This window comes from Gadus morhua, chromosome 20 (assembly GCF_902167405.1).
Source record: "Gadus morhua chromosome 20, gadMor3.0, whole genome shotgun sequence".
Taxonomy (NCBI): Eukaryota; Metazoa; Chordata; class Actinopteri; order Gadiformes; family Gadidae; genus Gadus; species Gadus morhua.
The window spans coordinates 24388172-24405487 of record NC_044067.1 but is presented as its reverse complement, the minus strand read 5'-3'; the positions used below and the strand labels follow the sequence as shown (position 1 = coordinate 24405487).

At 43.4% G+C, this 17316-nt stretch overlaps 2 protein-coding genes and 1 pseudogene across 3 annotated transcripts in view; 1 reads left to right on the top strand and 2 right to left on the bottom strand.

Annotated features, from left to right (window-relative positions):
- nup35 (nucleoporin 35) overlaps positions 1-1661 on the bottom strand; it is a 31223-nt gene extending 29562 nt beyond the window's left edge. Inside the window, exons 1-2 of the mRNA XM_030343835.1 lie at positions 1277-1661; positions 989-1162 (exon numbers count right to left, since the gene is read on the bottom strand). Of these exons, the coding sequence (XP_030199695.1) occupies positions 989-1162; positions 1277-1289 (187 nt within the window). The 5' untranslated portion in view covers positions 1290-1661. The remainder of the gene's footprint in view (positions 1-988; positions 1163-1276) is intronic.
- A 1688-nt stretch (positions 1662-3349) lies between these two features.
- Positions 3350-17316, top strand: part of dnajc10 (DnaJ (Hsp40) homolog, subfamily C, member 10) — an 86502-nt gene continuing 72535 nt past the window's right edge. The window contains exons 1-7 of one of the 2 annotated variants that reach the window (XM_030342690.1): positions 3350-3591; positions 4435-4749; positions 4830-4992; positions 12821-12871; positions 15241-15323; positions 15773-15904; positions 16321-16414. In XM_030342690.1, coding sequence (XP_030198550.1) covers positions 4540-4749; positions 4830-4992; positions 12821-12871; positions 15241-15323; positions 15773-15904; positions 16321-16414 — 733 coding nt within the window. In that variant the 5' untranslated portion in view covers positions 3350-3591; positions 4435-4539. The remainder of the gene's footprint in view (positions 3592-4434; positions 4750-4829; positions 4993-12820; positions 12872-15240; positions 15324-15772; positions 15905-16320; positions 16415-17316) is intronic. The other variant, XM_030342689.1, reaches the window with a different exon arrangement.
- Positions 13284-13402, bottom strand: LOC115533747 (uncharacterized; annotated as a pseudogene).

Genomic DNA, 17316 nt, shown 5'->3' with positions numbered 1-17316 from the left:
GTCTTCAGTAATCCTCCGTTGGGGTACTGAGACGCCTGAAAGGATGCCGGAAAATTCGAGCTACACACCCCCTCCGTTGATTGGTCGACAGAATCGTCACTTCCGGGCGACGGGGGGATAAAAACAAACAAATAGTAGCCTCGAGGTATTATTCTTTACAATGAACATGTCACGTAAAACGCTTGCTTGGGCGAACAAGGAGGTGGAGACGTTCCTCTGCATTCTTGGGGAGGAAGACGTTGTTTACGATGTTTACGTAGCTGCCGCGGCGATCGACATCCGGCCTACCATAAAGGGTACTGTCGGCGGTGGAAACGCGACCTCGGAACTGAGCTGGGCTATACCGCCCCCTCCCTACCGGACTGAGGCGAACCAAACCGTACCGCACCCTTCAGTGGAAAGGCGGTATTATGCGGTTTCACCAAAAGATCGGCTTCGTGTGGACGGGGCCTCAATTCTGTGCTTCAGATTGATGAGGAAGTGAAAGAACCAGAGACGTCGGAGAACCCAACATCATAAAATTATTATTAATATATAATAAGATTCATAATATTCCGGAGGACACAGCTTATGGCCGTGAGATTATATATTATATTGTAATGTTCTCAAATACGAGGGGGAGGCAGTGTCTAGTCAACGGTTTATTCAACCCTCAAACTTTATTCAATTCCGAACGGTAGGAATAGTAACGGTAAATCCAAACGGTAGGTAGGTAGGCTATAGTAATAACGGTAACTCCACGGTAACTCTCTCTCTCCCCCATCAGCAAGGCAGGTTATCGAGCACAACGACGGATGGAAATAAGAGCACAAATGAGCGCTGCAACGGCAACTATGTTATTGCGTCCACAAATATCGATATTTATCTTATATCGATATTCTGCTTGAAGACATCGAGATATAACTTTTGGTCCATATCGCCTAGGGCTAGAGTTGGGGTTAAGTGTAGGTATGTCATGAATGCCATGCAGGTGTGGAACTCTTTATACCTGCGGAGTGGAGCGGAGTCCTGGGCTCCAACCCTGGAGCAGACAGACTGAAGGACCGAGGCTGGGGGCTGGCTGGAGCCGGCAGGTCACCCATGAGGAAACCAGGCAGGAACTGGGCTCCAGGCCCGGCCTTGGGGGACGTGGGGGAGCCCAGGGACATGGGCTCAGAACCCCCTTTAGAAACCATTGAGGGACGCATGTGAATGACGGCGTCAACATGAACAGACATTAGTGAACGGCTCTTATTCATACCATCCCAGCGTGTCATCATGTTTAGATGTCTCCTACCTTGTAGGTCCATCTCTCTAAGGACAGGAACGTGAGTCTCCTCCAGGCGGCGTGTCTCCTCCGGGGGATGTGTGTCTCCTCCAGGCGGGTGGATTCAAACTGAGGACTAGACCGGCGGCGGCTAGCTGCTAGGCTAACGATGCTAACGCAGTGAAGGTGGCTATCCGCTGAAAACAGAACGAGTCCTTCCAACGAGACCGTGTCTCCAGTAGATAATAGTTGATGTTAAATTAAATGACTGAAGTGTACAGTTAAAGTGTTTAATCAAAGTTAAAAGTGAAGGCAATAATGTTTTTTCCAGAGGTTCTCAGCGGAAGAGGAAGTCGTCACGGGTCAGGGACGATATTATGCTGCTATCCATTTGGATGTACGAAGTGGTAAAGTCGCAAATCTCCCAGCTTTCTTGCGGCATTTCACTGAGGCACGCCCCCCTTTGGTCGTAGTATCTCGTCGCTTTCAAAGTAGAGCGAGCAGGGCTGTACAACTTGTAAAGAAGATGGCTGCGCCCATAGTTAATGGGGGTTGAGATGTATTTTCTTTGTTTTGGTACCACGTTGGAGGTTTTAATGTCGTTTTTAAATCCTCTTACACACTGGATTTCATTGCTGCTTTAATCCGGTCACCAAGTTATGCATTGCACGGTCATGCTTTGCGTGCAATTCAATGTAAAGTTGTGTTTTCAAACTGGTTTGCTAAAGAGGCTATGTTGCTAATGATGACTAGCCTGCTACTACTCCCCCTCGTGGCTCGACAGAAACACAAATGACAAACTGGAAGGCTGGAGCAAGGGAAATACGTCACGTTCTCGCTGAAGCTGGTCGTTCGTACCAGCGTACCATCCAAATGGATAGCAGCACTGTTCCGCCAGAGAATTTCCAATGGAGTGGCGAAGACACGCCCTTTACGGTAGAGCTCATGGGACCTATGAGATCGAAAAATATGAATGGGTGTCAATGGAGAGAAAATAATTATTTTCTGGTCCCAGTCTTTATATGCCCTGGATTACACATATGTTGTTTGTGGATTTAAATGATAATTTTTCATGCAAAGAAAACTAAAAATGTTCGTGAAGAAGTTTGATAATTTTAGGTTTTATGTGAGGCCGCTTTGTGAACTACAGCTCTTCGATGCTCTCGACGCATATGATATACGTCACCACACCAGCACTTTCGGCACAGAGATGGCGATCTCTCTGCTCCACTTCACCACTTTTTTTCAAGGCGATAAAAGCATAGAAAGAGGTGAAAACCACTATAAGTCGGGGCATGTGGAGAGTTTTAGTTATGTGCCATCTCTATGTGCCATCTCTGTGCCGAGTTCCAAGTGCGGGTGTGGTGACGTATATCATATGCGTCGAGAGCAGCAAAGAGCAGGGCCGTGTTCCAATACCCGTACTGTCCGTACTGCGTACTCAAAATTTGAGTACGCAGTACGTTCCAATTCAGATCCGGCGAAAATAAGTATACTTCAAGGACCCGGATGCCGTACTCAAAATGGGCTAATCGTGAAGTGTGGATCGAAGGACGCTCTCCGTACTCAACGGCAGCCATCTTAGCTACGTAGCGGAAGAGGCGGAGCCAGGCTGAGCCAAAGTCGGCGCATTTTCCACATAGCCTGCATTAATAGTCATTTTGTAGTTTTTATAGCTGCTAGGCGTAAAGAGTTCACCGTTCAAAGCGGGATGTTTATTGCGGGGGAGGAGCCGCGGCGGCAGTCGTGATCGTCATTTCCGGTAAGTGCACCACAGAGTACTCGATTTGGAACAGCACTCACATCTGAAAAAATTAGCGTACTCAAGTGAGTACGGATAGTGCAGATAGTGTACTTCCTTTAAGTGTACTCATGGAAGTACGGGTATTGGAACACGGCCCTGTAGTTCACAAAGCGGCCTCACATAAAACCTAAAATTATCAAACTTCTTCACACACATTTTTAGTTTTCTTTGCATGAAAAATTATCATTTAAATCCACAAACAACATAAGTGTAATCCAGGGCATATAAAGACTGGGACCAGAAAATAATTATTTTCTCTCTATTGACACCCATTCATATTTTTCGATCTCATAGGTCCCATGAGCTCTACCGGAAGGGGCGTGACTTCGCCACTCTATTTGAACGCACCCTCGTCATCAGGAGGAAGATCCCGGACACTGAACCGGATTCCGCTCCATAGTTTGGTCCCTAGATGCTTTGATAGAGATTACAGTTTATTAGTCCGGATAGGGTTTCACTCCACCGCTGTATCTGCTGCCTTTTGGGGTGTATATCGAGTTGGTTCTCTACATCGATCGTAAAGTGCATCAGTCGCTGCAGGGTAAGAACCGACCGGCTCCTGCTCAATACTTCACCTGGTCATTTAATGTGTCGTGAAATGATTGAATAATCATGATGTTAATGTTAACTCTGGTTTTGTACAGTGCAGGAATGCTGAGTGAGTGTGGGTCAACTTTAGAAAGACTTGCATGCTTAATTTTTGATGAGGTTTGGAAGATGGACAATTAGTGGACTTTTTCTTCCACAAGTTGTATAGCGTGTCTGCCGTTCACAATATATTACTTACAGTATATGTCTACTTATTATACTATGTATATCTGTCTTCTTATCGTACCACTTATTACTTGTATTATTTGTCTCTTTACTTTGTTTGCTCAGTGCAACCTCAGCAGTCGGATTGACTTGAGGAGAACTTAATGTTAAGGCGGGTCTACCTCAGCAATATACCCTCAATGTGTTCTATACCCTGCTAAACCTAAGAGAAGTATACCCTGAAAGTGTTATGTACCCTGCTAAACCTTAAGGTTGGCCTAACTTAACATTATGAGGGTTATGTCACACATTCATAACGGGGCCTCTCCCGGGTTAAATATTTTTCTCCATGTTTGTATAAGGATGTCATCTCCTGGGTGGAAAAGTTTATAAATTATGTCATATCAAGGGTTACAAGTTTAAATTGTCATATTCAGGGTCAAACGTTATTAGTGACTGAATCTCCTTGTTTCAACATGTTATTCATGTGTAATCTCCAGGTATAAACATTTTATTTAGGATTGAATATCCATGTTCCAACATCATAGTCATTGTTTTACTGAAGAATTGGGAGTCGGCTGTATGAATAGTGCACGAGATAGCTCATGTTTTTTTCCCTCAATGTCTTCAGACATCAACGTCCCCTCGAGTGGTGCCCTCACGAGCTGAACCGGTAGCTCATGCTTTAGCCTTCCTGTGGTCCCTGGTTGAGCAGTGGTTGGAACCCTCCTTAAAGATGTTCTGTGGCCTTGAACCCAGGGCCCCGTCGGGCCATCGGTCCCTACCCCAGATGAAGCTGCTCTTAGTAGGCTGGCTGCTGGCCTCGGTGTGGGCTGAGGCTCAGGACTACTATAACTTGCTGGGTGTTGGGAGAGAGGCCACGGTCAGGGAAATCAGACAAGCCTTCAAGAAGCTGGCTCTCACCATGCATCCAGATAAGAAACCTGTGAGTTTCTTGTGAAATCTCTTCCACTGAATATTTGTCTTGTCTCTCGTCCTCTACTCAACATCTGTGTTGTCCTGCAGAATGATAAGTCTGCTCATGACGCCTTCCTGAAGATCAACCGCGCTTATGAAGTCCTGAAGGATGAAGATCTGAGGAAGAAGTACGATAAATATGGAGAGAAGGGTTTGGACGAGCAGCAAGGAGGACGTTACGAGAGCTGGAATTACTATCGCTATGACTTCGGTAGGTTACTCTTCATATCATGTTAGTTAACTTCTGTATGTAACGTACATGTTACTATCAACATGTCTCAGTAGGGAAATCTTCATATTAGTTAACGTCTGTAGGTAATGTACATGTTACTATCAACATTTCTCAGCAGGGAACTCTTCATATTAGTTAACGTCTAAGTAACGTAAATTTTACTATCGACATGACTGTCGGTATTTCTTCGTGTTAGTTAACATCTGTGGGTTATGTACATGATACTATCAACATGACTGTAAGTAACTCTTCATGTTGGTTAACTTGTGTGGGTGACGTACATGTTACTAGCAACATGACTCGGTAGGGAACCATCGTTATAACTTTGATAGGTGCAATTCTTATTTTATAAATAGGGTGTGTTATAATTGTAGAATGGTTTATATTATAATGTTATGACTTCAGCAGCTTACAGTTTATCGTACTATTGTTATTACTGCTGTAGGTTACTTTGATACATCGTGTGGTTATCATATGAAGGATTGGCTCCTACTCCAGCTGTGATTGGTTCTATTTGTCTGTATGGCATGTTTCTTTTCTTTCAGAAGAACCTTTGCATTGATTAGGGCTCTCTGGAAGACCTGTGCTGTTCCCTAAAGGATTATAGATAGTCTATTAAGTACATAACATTAAAGAGCACCTATCATGCTTTTTCGACTTTATGACCTATAAACGTTGTTATAATGATTTATAGTCATGTTTAAGGCAAGGATAGGCAAGGCAACTTTATTTATATAGCACTTTTCATACACAAGGCAGACTCAAAGTGCTTCACATATAAACGATAAAATAAAATAATAGATGAGTAAAAGAAAACATAGGCAAATAAATTAGTAAAATAGAACGTGCAATGTATTTAAGATCAGATCAACAGTCTCTCTGGTACCCAAAGGTACTAAAGGAACTTGGTCCTTTCTCTGGGACTCCAACCCGGATTCTAGTACTCTATTCTAGTGCCACGTTTCCACTGCAGGGTGCGGAACGGATCGGATCGCAAAGGTGCGGTAGGGAGGGGGCGGTATAGCCCAGCTCAGTTCCGAGGTCGCGTTTCCACTGCCGACAGTACCCTTTGTGGTAGGCCGGATGTCGATCGCCGCGGCAGCTGCGTAAACAACGTAAACAACGTCTTCCTCCCCAAGAATGCAGACGAACGTCTCCACCTCCTTGTTCGCCAAGCAAGCGTTTTACGCGACATGTTAATTTTAAAGAATAATACCTCGAGGCTACTGTTTGTTTTTATCCGCGCGGCACCCGGAAGTGATGATTCTGTCGACCAATCAACGGAGGGGGTGTGTAGCTAGAATTTCCCTGGACCCTTTCAGGCGTCTGGTCTCGTTTTCAGTACCCCAACGGAGGAGTCCTGAAAACGAGGCCAAAACTGGCCAAAACGGGTATGGCTAAGTCCGGGTCACGCCCACTTTTGGCGGTGGAAACGCAACCTGATCCGCACCTTTGCGATCCGATCCGTTCCGCACCCTGCAGTGGAAACGCGCCACTATAAACGCTTGCCTCGTTTTCAGGACTCCTCCGTTGGGGTACTGAAAACGAGACGAGACGCCTGAAAGGGTCCCGGGAAATTCTAGCTACACACCCCCTCCGTTGATTGGTCGACAGAATCATCACTTCCGGGTGACGCGGGATAAAAACAAACAAACAGTAGCCTCGAGGTTTTATTCTTTACAATTAACATGTCGCGTAAAACGCTTGCTTGGGCGAACAAGGAGGTGGAGACGTTCGTCTGCATTCTTGGGGAGGAAGACGTTGTTTATGATGTTTACGTAGCTGCCGCGGCGATCAACATCCGGCCTACCACAAAGGGTACTGTCGGCAGTGGAAACGCAACCTCGGAACTGAGCTGGGCTATACCGCCCCCTCCCTACCGCACCTTTGCGATCCGATCCGTTCCGCACCCTGCAGTGGAAACGCGGCATAGGACTCTGACCCAGATTCTAGGACTCTAACCCAGACACACGTCGGGACTCTAACCAGGAACCAAAAGCCTTATTCTGGGACTCCAACCCAGACAGACATTGGGACTCCAACCGAGACAGAACTCTGGCCTTTCTCTGGGTCTCCAACCCGACCTAAAGGAACTTGGTCCTTTCTCTGGGACTCCAACCCGACCTAAAGGAACTTGGTCCTTTCTCTGGGACTCCAAGCCAGATTCTAGGACTCTAACCCAGACAGAACTTGGGTCTCAAACCCTTATCCTTTGTCTCTGGTATCAGATCATGTATCTTTCTGGTGAAAATAAAGGGAAAGTTAAAAAGGCATTTTAGTGATAAAATAAGGCAAAGTTAAAAAAGCTTTTTAGAAAGTGCAATGTATTTAAGATTTAGCAGAAAGCTAAAACAAACATAAAAGTCTTCAGCCTTGTTTTAAAGGTGCTCAGAGTTGGGGCAAGTCTTAAATCCTCAGGGAGTTTATTCCAGCTATTTGTTGCATAGTAACTAAATCCTGCTTTCCCATGTTTCGTGTTTACTCGGGGGATAATTAACAGATTGGTCTCTCTCAGAAGATCTTAGTGGTCTAGAAGGCTTATGTAGTGGAAGCATATCAGTTAAATATTTTGGGCCTAAACCATGTAGAGATTTATAGGTTAGCAACATGATTTTAAAATCAATTCCCTGGCCTACAAGAAGCCAATGTAACGATTTAAGAATTGGTGTAATATGTTCAATTCAATTTTATTTGTATAGCCCTTAATCACCATTACAGTCTCAAAGGGCTTAACAGGCCAAATATTTGTGACACCCCCCTTTACCCATGCCCCCACACGGGCAAGAAAAAACTCCCTTGAATCAGCAAGGAAGAAATCTTGAAGAAACGCAGTGTAGGGGATCCCTTCTTCCAGGGATGGTCAGGAGTGCAATGGGTGCCACAATTGACATACAGGTAAATACATGCACATCATATTAAAATGGCGATGGGGTTCTGGCCGGTTATCCATGAGGAGAGTCCAGGCATCCAGTCCAGTACCCGCAACACGCTAGAACAGACAGAATAGTGAATTAGAACAGAAAAGTACATAGTGGGAATGTATAATGTAATAAGAAAAGCACTAGCAAAGAGAGTGGTCTTCATTTCGCATCTGTCGTTTTCACACTCCAAATGCAAGATTATAGAGGTGCGTTTTGAGCTTTCCTTTGAATAGCTCCACAGAGTCAGTTCCCTGATCACTGATGGCAGCCTATTCCATAGGAAGGGGGCTCGGCTCGATAGGCAAACGGTCTCTGTCCAGCCGATTTCTTTTTAACCTTCGGCAATGAAAGAAGGCCCGCTCCCGAAGACCGGAGGGACCGAGAAAGACTATAAGGAATAATCAGGTCCTTCAGGTAGGATGGAGATAATCCATGCAAGGCTTTATAGGTTAGCAATAGCACCTTAAAGTCTGATCTGAAAGTTATTGGTAGCCAGTGTAGAGAGGCGAGAATAGGTGTAATATGATCAAACTTTCTTGTTCTGGTCAGCAGTCTAGCTGCCGCATTGTGTACCAGCTGTAGACTTTTTGTGGTAGATTTCGGTAATCCTGAGAACAGTGCATTGCAACAGTCCAGTCGCGACGAAACAAATGCATGAATCAGTGTCTCTGCATCCACTGCAGATAACATTGGTCTGATTCTTGCAATGTTTCTCAGATGGAAAAGGGCCATTCTAGTTATACTTCTTATATGTTGGTCAAAGCATAATTGAGGGTCAAACAGGACACCAAGATTTTTGACGGACGCACTCTGTGGGATGGCGAAGCCATCCAACCACAGAGAGACATCCTCAAACTCTTCCCGGTCCCGCTTTGAGCCGAAATTATCAGCTCTGTCTTCCCAGTATTAAGCTGTAGGAAGTTTTGTGACATCCAGCCCTTCACAGCTGCCAGACAGGACTCAACCCTTTGAATCTGGGCCGAGTCCCCGGAATCTACAGGAATGTAGAGCTGGGTGTCATCCGCATAGCAATGGAAACTAATTCCGAAGCTGCGGATAACGTCGCCCAGGGGAAGCATATAAATTGCAAAAAGTAATGGACCAAGAACCGACCCTTGTGGTACGCCAAAGTGTAATTTACAGTGCTTTGATTCTGCACCCTCATGAGGCACAAATTGGGTTCTATCTGTGAGGTATGATTCAAGCCAACCAAGAGCCGTACCCCCGAAACCAACATAGTGTTCAAGACGGTGAAGAAGAGTGCTGTGGTCGATCGTATCAAACGCAGTGCTCGGATCCAACAGCACAAGCATTGTGCTTGTATTTTTATCCAAAGGTAAAAGGATGTTATTTACAACTCTTGTAATAGCAGTTTCAGTTGAGTGGAAATTCCTGAACCCTGACTGGAAAGGTTCGAAGAGATTGTTCCTCGTCAGATAATCAACGATTTGCTTTGCTTCAATCCTTTCCTGTACCTTGGACAGGAAGGGAAGATTCGATATAGGCCGATAGTTCCTGACTAATTCAGGATCTAGGCCAGGCTTTTTGAGTAGCAGTTTTAACACCGCAGCCTTGAAATTGGAGGGAACAATTCCTGTTGAAAACGAAAGATTCATAAGCGAGAGGATTGCAGGCCCCACCGTTGGAAAAAGTTCCTTAAGAACCCTGGAAGGGAGAGGATCCAACATACAAGTTGTTGGCTTTGATGCCTTTATCACCCTTTCAAGTTCCACCAAAGGAATTGCCTTGAACTCCAAGAGAGTTGCGACAGAGTTCACCATCCTACTTGGCAGGACCCCATCCTGCCCCACAGGATGTGTAGGATTAGCCGCACGGCAAGCATCAATTTCCTCTCTAATTGATTGAATCTTATTCTCAAAGAAATCCATGAATTCACCTGCCACGATCAATGAGCCTACGGTCTGAGTCTGTTTCTGAGTGAGACTCCTCACCGTGTCAAAAAGAAACTTAGGATTGTTTCCATTCAGATTGATGATACTAGAAAAGTAGGCGTTCCTGGCAATAGTCAGCGCACCCTTATAGGTGAGCAGACTGTTATGCCATGCAAGATGAAAGACCTCAAGTTTAGTCGAGCGCCATTTGCGTTCAAGGATCCTACAGTTTCGCTTCAAAATGCGCGTTTCTGCATTAAACCAGGGGGCTGGTTTTTTCAATGTTCGTTTTTAAGTTACGTTCGGAGCAACTGAATCAATGGCAACAGACAAGGCAATGTTGAGGTCATCAGTAAGGCACTCCACTTAACCACTATAGTTACAGAGAGGTGCAAGTGAACCAGATAACTTATCTGCCATAGCTGTAATGGTTGCAGGTGTGATGCGGCGACAGCTGAAAGTAGCTTGCTGATCGTCGCAGGGGCAGGATACCACCACCTGGAAAGTGAGCAAAAAGTGGTCTGATAAAGCTGAGGTGTAGGAAGAGACCACTAGCTGTGAAATGTCTACACCCCGGGTCAGAACGAGATCCAGCGTGTTTCCACCAATGTGGGTTGGGTGCTGGACGAGCTGTTTGAAGCCAAGCGCTTCAAACAGCGCTTGGCTTCAAATAGCGCTTGGCTTCAAATTTTGCTAGAGTTCTAACAATTTTTTTTGGTCTTTGTTAGAACTCTAGCAGCAGCATTCTGAACAAGCTGAAGCTAGCTTAGAGTTTGTTTTGGGAGAACTGTAAGGTGACCATTGCAGTAATCAAGCTTACTAGTGATAAAGGCATGTACAAGTTTTTGTATGTCTTCGGTGGACATGAGCCCTCCAAGTCTTGCTACATTTATAAGGTGATAATATGCAGATTTTTTAACTGATTTGATGTGGCTGTCGAAATGTAAATCTGAATCCATGATAACCCCTAGATTTCTTGCTTTGATTGAGGTTTTCAGGGACAGAGAGTGAAGGTGTTGGGTTACTTTAAGCCTTGCCATTTTAGCACCAAATACAATTATCTCTGTTTTGTCCTCATTTAGTTGAAGGAAATTTTGTCACATCCAGTCTTTCACTTGCTCAATGCACTGGCACAGCAGATCTATGGGCCAATAGTCATTTGGTGATAGCGATACATAGATTTGCGTGTCATCAGCATAGCAATGATGGTCAATATTGTTATTTTGCATGATTTGCCCTAGTGGGAGCATGTAGATGTTAAATACAGAGGGTCCTAAGATCGAACCTTGTAGGACTTCTTGTGGGTCACGTTGGTTGATTCTGATACAAAGTCGCCAATGGAAACAAAGTAGTTCCTATTTTGTGGGTAGGACCTGAACCAATTTAAGACCGTGCCTGAAAGCCCCACCCAGTTTTCTAACCTGTCCAAAAGTATTGTATGGTCTACAGTGTCGAATGCAGCACTGAGGTGTAGTAGCATTAGTATTGAGGTTTTGCCAGAGTCTGTGTTAAGACGGATGTCGTTTACAACTTTAATAAGGGCGGTCTCAGTGCTGTGCAGGGGTCGACATTAAAGTATGACATCCTTGCCAGGTTACTTTTGCCTGAACAGGGTGGTAGTCCAACATTTTTGTTTGAAGTGGAGATATTGATGGCGCGTCTGATGCCTTCAATTTTATCAGTATAAAAAGCTGCAAACTCATTGCATTTCTGCGTGGAATGGAGATCAGGTGGGATTTGTGTTGGGGGGGTTGGTCAGTCTGTCAACAGTTGCAAATTGGGTTTTTGCATTATTATTATTGGTTTTAATGATATTGGAGAAAAATGTTTCTCTAGCACTTTAAGTCTAAATTGTAGGCACGGGGGCTCTCTTTATAGATATCATGGTGAATATGAAGTTTTGCTTTACGCCAGATGCGTTCAACATTCCTGCTTTCTATTTTCTGTGCTGTTACAGAAGCAGCTTTTCTCCAGGGTGCCTTCAATTGTTTTAACATTATAAGGTGCAATGACATCTATGATTTTCAAATTAAAGTTTTCTACAAGATCATCAGCAGAACATGGGTTGAGAGGTGGTAGCAAGGAGATGGCCTTTTTAAAAAGTTCAATAGAATCTTCATTGATATACCGTTTTTTGACAGTATTTGATTTTGTTTGTATGTCGGGAATAAAAGTTAATGAAAACACAAGTTGTCAGACAAGGAAGGATCAGTAACAAAGAGATCAGAAATATTGAGGCCCTTTGTGATAACCAGGTCTAGAGTCTGCCCCTTACAATAAGTAGCCTCTTTCACATGTTGAGACAGTTCAAATGTGTTCAAAATGGTAAGTTTTTTTTTGCACACATTCAAATGAAAATTGAAGTCACCAGTTATGACTAGACAGTCAAAGTCTGTGGAGATGCTAGACAATAATTCTGTGAATTGTATGTATGTGTGTGGCCTGTAAATAATTAATAGGAGAACTCTGGGGGAGCATTTCAATACTGCATAAAGGTATTTGAATCATGGAAAATAACCAAATAACATCTATTTCCCCTGAAATACATTTTTAAATATAGCAGCAACCCCATCACCTCTTTTTCCAGATCTACATGCATCAAAAAAGTTATAGTTGGGAGGAGCTGTCTCTATCAGAGCGGTTGCACTGTTATTTTGTTCCAGCCATGTTTCAGTTAAAAACATAAAATTCAGTTTATAAGTGGTTATGAAATCATTAACTAAAAATGATTTGTTAAGAGACCTAACATTAAGTGGACCCATCCTGATGATGTTGTTGATAGGCTTTAAGCTTGTTTTTGGTTTGGAGGCAATAGGTATGAGATTTGTGAGGTTAGCAGTGTGTCTACAGTTACACTGTAGGATCAAAAACTGAAAAGCAATCTTCCCTATCTCATTCATAGTATGTATACAGCAATATTGCAGTATCACAGTAATAAGGGGTTAAGGTAATAAAGGAACTGGTTAAAGTGTGTGTCCGTCTGTCTGTGTCTAGGTATCTATGATGAGGATCTGGAGATCATCACTCTGGACAGAGGAGACTTTGGTATGTATTATTTATAATAATAATGGATTGAATTTATATAGCGATTTTCTAGGCACTCAAAGACGCTTTACAGTGAAGAGGGTACCTCACTAACCACCACCAGTGTGTAGCACCCACTTGGGTGATGCACGGCTGCCATTCCGCGCCAGAAAGCTCACCACACACCAGCTTGAGGTGGAGAGTGAGGGAACTAATGAGTCAGCCAATTATACAGGAGGATGATTAGGGGGCCAGATTGAATGAGCCTGGTTGGGCCCTGGGATATTTTGACCTCAGTGAGTCAGGACCTCGGTTCTTTACGTCTCCTCCGAAGGACGGCGCCTTCCACAGCACAGTGTCCCCGTCACTGCACTGGGGCATCGAGATTGATGTTAAGGCCAGAGGGAAGAGCCTATTGGCCACCACCCGACACCACTTACAGCACCTGGTATTTCCAGGCGGTCTCCCATCCAAGTTCTAACCAGGCCCGACCACGCTTAGCTTCCGAGATCAGACGAGATCGGGCGTGTCCATGGTGGTAAGGCTGTATTATATCATTTCTTTCTATATGTACGTGTGTATGTTACATGGTATCATACACACGTACATATCATACGTACGTATGATACATGGTGCTCTTTTAAAGATTTATTTTGCAATTGTGCCACTGACCGAAAAAATCCTTTTCTAGGTGCACTAGCGGATAGGGCAGTTGGTTTGCTGTTTTGACGTGCCTAGGCAGGTCGGAAATGTAACATAAGCTTACACACACGTAGCCTATACACAGCACAAACATGCAAACGATTAGCCTAATTGAAATATTATGATGTTAAATTGTTCATATGTGTGAAACTGCATAGAAATAGCATGTGGATTGTTGAAACATTTTATTTCCAATAGGGGCTGCATGAATGAACTGTAGTAGGCTATGCCATGCGTTAAAATAATAAAAAATAACAATAAATATAACCGCAAGCGGTGATTAACGGGGTCCGAGCAAAATGGAAAGTCAAGAATACACTGATGGAAGATATATATGGAAGATATAGAAATATGACATAATTATGGAAGAAAGATGTTGATGAGGATGTTTCCCTAAATGAACTGTATGAAGCCAGTCACAAGGTGAAAATATCTATTGATAAACACACAACATCAAGAAAACTCAAAGCACACATTTCTAAAGATAATTAAGGGCTTTCTTAAAAGAGCACAGATCTGAAAATTGGTATCCACCTAATGATTGTCGTATGTTTGTTTTTTTACACAACAACAAAATGGTCATATAAGAAAAATAAGGGCATAAGAGCAGGGCCATTATGATGCATCTGATTCTAGAGATTAATACGATGAAAGAATTTTGAGTCCAGGTCAATCTGGTCTGAGAAATAAGCCTAATTCATGATTTTTTACAATAGCGCCACCTTTCGGTTTATGAGTACTGGGGGTTATTGGTAACCATACCTGAAAATGTCAAGACTTTTTGGTATAGGCTGCAGAATGACTTTTACAGAATTTGGGGGGAAATAATCTAGTTTTAGGGTTAATGATAACGTTGGTTATATCATTTGGGAAAGAACAGCTTTTAAATCAATGCATCTGCAAACACTGTACAGCAAACACATCTTTTCTTTACACAGACATCGTGTACAAGTGAGAATGAAGAATGAATGAATGCGGGTGATGCTTGGCGTGCGTTTGTGCAGCCATCTGTTTAAACACACGCCAACTAAACACGTAGCGCATAATACAGTCCATGGCAATGTATATTAACGGGGGGACACATGCATATTATGAACAAAAGTCGATAATGATAATGTATGCAATACTGGTAAGAAACGATGTTTGTTAAAGTATTGCTGTATATCATTAAATAGACCCACAGGACCGCATATCATATATGTGTTAAGTTCTCTGCCAAAATTTACATGACTCAGTGTTGTAGAATAAAACGCTATTCCATGTGTGAATTAGGCCATATTATTTGGCCATAAACTAAGCCATTTGAAGTTTGAAATTCATGTGGTCATGCATCTGTCTCAGCGGAGACTGCAAACGCGCTGTCAATATATCAACTCCTCAGGTTAAAATGCGCTCATGGCTCAAGGGGTTGGGGGATGGCACTTATTGGTTTATTGCATGTTACTCCCAAAACACACCTACTGGTTTTCAGACCAACCAATTTTAGATTTGCGTCTGGTGCAAGAGTCATTTATCCGTCTGTATAATAGCAACAGCGCCGGAGATCCAATAGGGCCCTATGTATTGTATTTATATACACGTACGTTACTATGTCTTATAATGTATAATAGGTTTTTCTATGTATTATATATCCATAATATATTTTTCTATGTATAACATGTATTTCAATATCTACGTGTGTGTTTCAGATGCGGCGGTGAACTCTGGGGAAATCTGGTTCATTAACTTCTACTTCCCTCGCTGCTCTCATTGTCACCAGCTGGCTCCTACGGTACAGTCATTTAGACTAGACTAGACCACACTAGACTAGACCACACTAGAACAGACTAGACCAGCTGGTTCCTACAGTACAATACACTAATCACACACTACACTAGACTAGACCATAGTACATTACACTGGACCAGACCAGACTAGATTAGACCAGACTACATAACAGTCTGACTGCTCCTCCCCACCTGTCTCTCTGAATGTCTCCCCCTCTACCTGTATCTCTGAATGTCTCCCCCTCTACCTGTCTCTCTGAATGTCTCCCCCTCTACCTGTCTCTCTGATTGTCTCCTCCTCTACCTGTCTCTCTGAATGTCTCCCCCTCTACCTGTCTCTCTGAATGTCTCCCCCTCTACCTGTCTCTCTGATTGTCTCCCCCTCTACCTGTCTGTCTGTCTGACTGCTCCCCTCTACCTGTCTTTTTGACTGCTCCCCTCTACCCGTCTCCAGTGGCGGGAGGTGGCTAAAGAGATGGACGGGGTGATCCGGATTGGAGCAGTGAACTGCGGGGACAACGGCCACCTCTGCAGGAGTAAAGGCATCAACAGCTACCCCAGTCTGTACGTCTACAGAGCAGGCCAGGTAACTCAGTGCTGCTGCTTAATTGGGGCCATATGAAGGCTGTCTTAGTGCTGTTTTGGGGCTCTAACTATTAGTGTTGTACTGGTGCTGTATTGATGTACTATACGTGTTGTATCTGTGCTGTATTGATGCACTATAAGTATTGTAATGTTGCTGTATTTATGCACTATTACTGTATTGGTGCTGTACTGATGCACTATATTAGTTTTGGTGCTGTATTGATGCACTATTAGTTTTGTATTGGTACTTTATTGATGCACTATTAGTGCTGTATTGATGCACTATTGGTGCTGTATTCGTGCTTTACTGGTGCTTTACTGGTGATGGATTTGGGAAGTATTGGTGCTGTATTGGTATTGTATTGGTGAACTGGATAAAGGCGTAGTAGGCTTAATGTTGTCATTAACCCTCTGTAGAAACCTGAGAAGTACTTTGGAGACCGCTCTAAGGACAGTCTACTTCAGTTCTCTATGCATTTCATCACAACAACAGTGACAGAACTCTGGCAAGGTAAGACTCTGGTGCTAATGTTGTAGCATTAATAATAACAACTTATCTAATTCACTTCAACTAGCTAAAAGCAAGAGGAATCGGGGAGTCCAGGTCAAGTATAGATGGAGAGTTTATTGCCACCCGCAAACGAGAGACAACAAAGCTGAATGGTATTCGCGAATACACACTACCGAATGAATCCCGGACAGCTCCTTATATCCCCAATTCTTACACAATACAAAGTTGGACTTTCATCAAATATAGAATTTCCCATCAGGGTCATACTGTGTGGATGTCAGCATACTCCTATGTCTTCTGAATCCCAATGTGACCTTAGAACATATATTATCCTTATACAAACAGAGATGATGCACATGTGTGAATGTAAGCATTGTCTTCAGAGAGTACATCAATATGGGAGTAGACTAGACTCTCTGACTGATGTATCACATGGCCATCAGGTGAGAATATCCTGGACCCACTCACTGGTGTCACACGGCAAACAACATCTAGGTTAGAGGTGATCAGCTCTTCTCCACCATTAAAGTATATATATGATATGTAGGCCTAATAATAATCATAGTTTAACATAGAATGTAAGGTTAATTTCTACCACATATCCCCCATTTGAGGCTTGCCCAAGCCTCAATAAAAGAAAACAATAATAACATCTCTATTACTTAAATTTCCCCATGTCCCCTTTATCTATTAATTAGTCTATGAGATCATGTGCTGGCAATTGGATCAGAATAGCACCACATCTGGCTACCTAGAAAAAACACCACTAATCTAAAGCAGGAGTCTCAACCTGCATCCAGGGATCGCAACCTGGTGATGAAAAAGATTGCCAAATGTGGTGTATTATGTCCAATACTTTTGACTCCCGCAAAGTATTCATAAAAAGATCAAAAAACCTATCT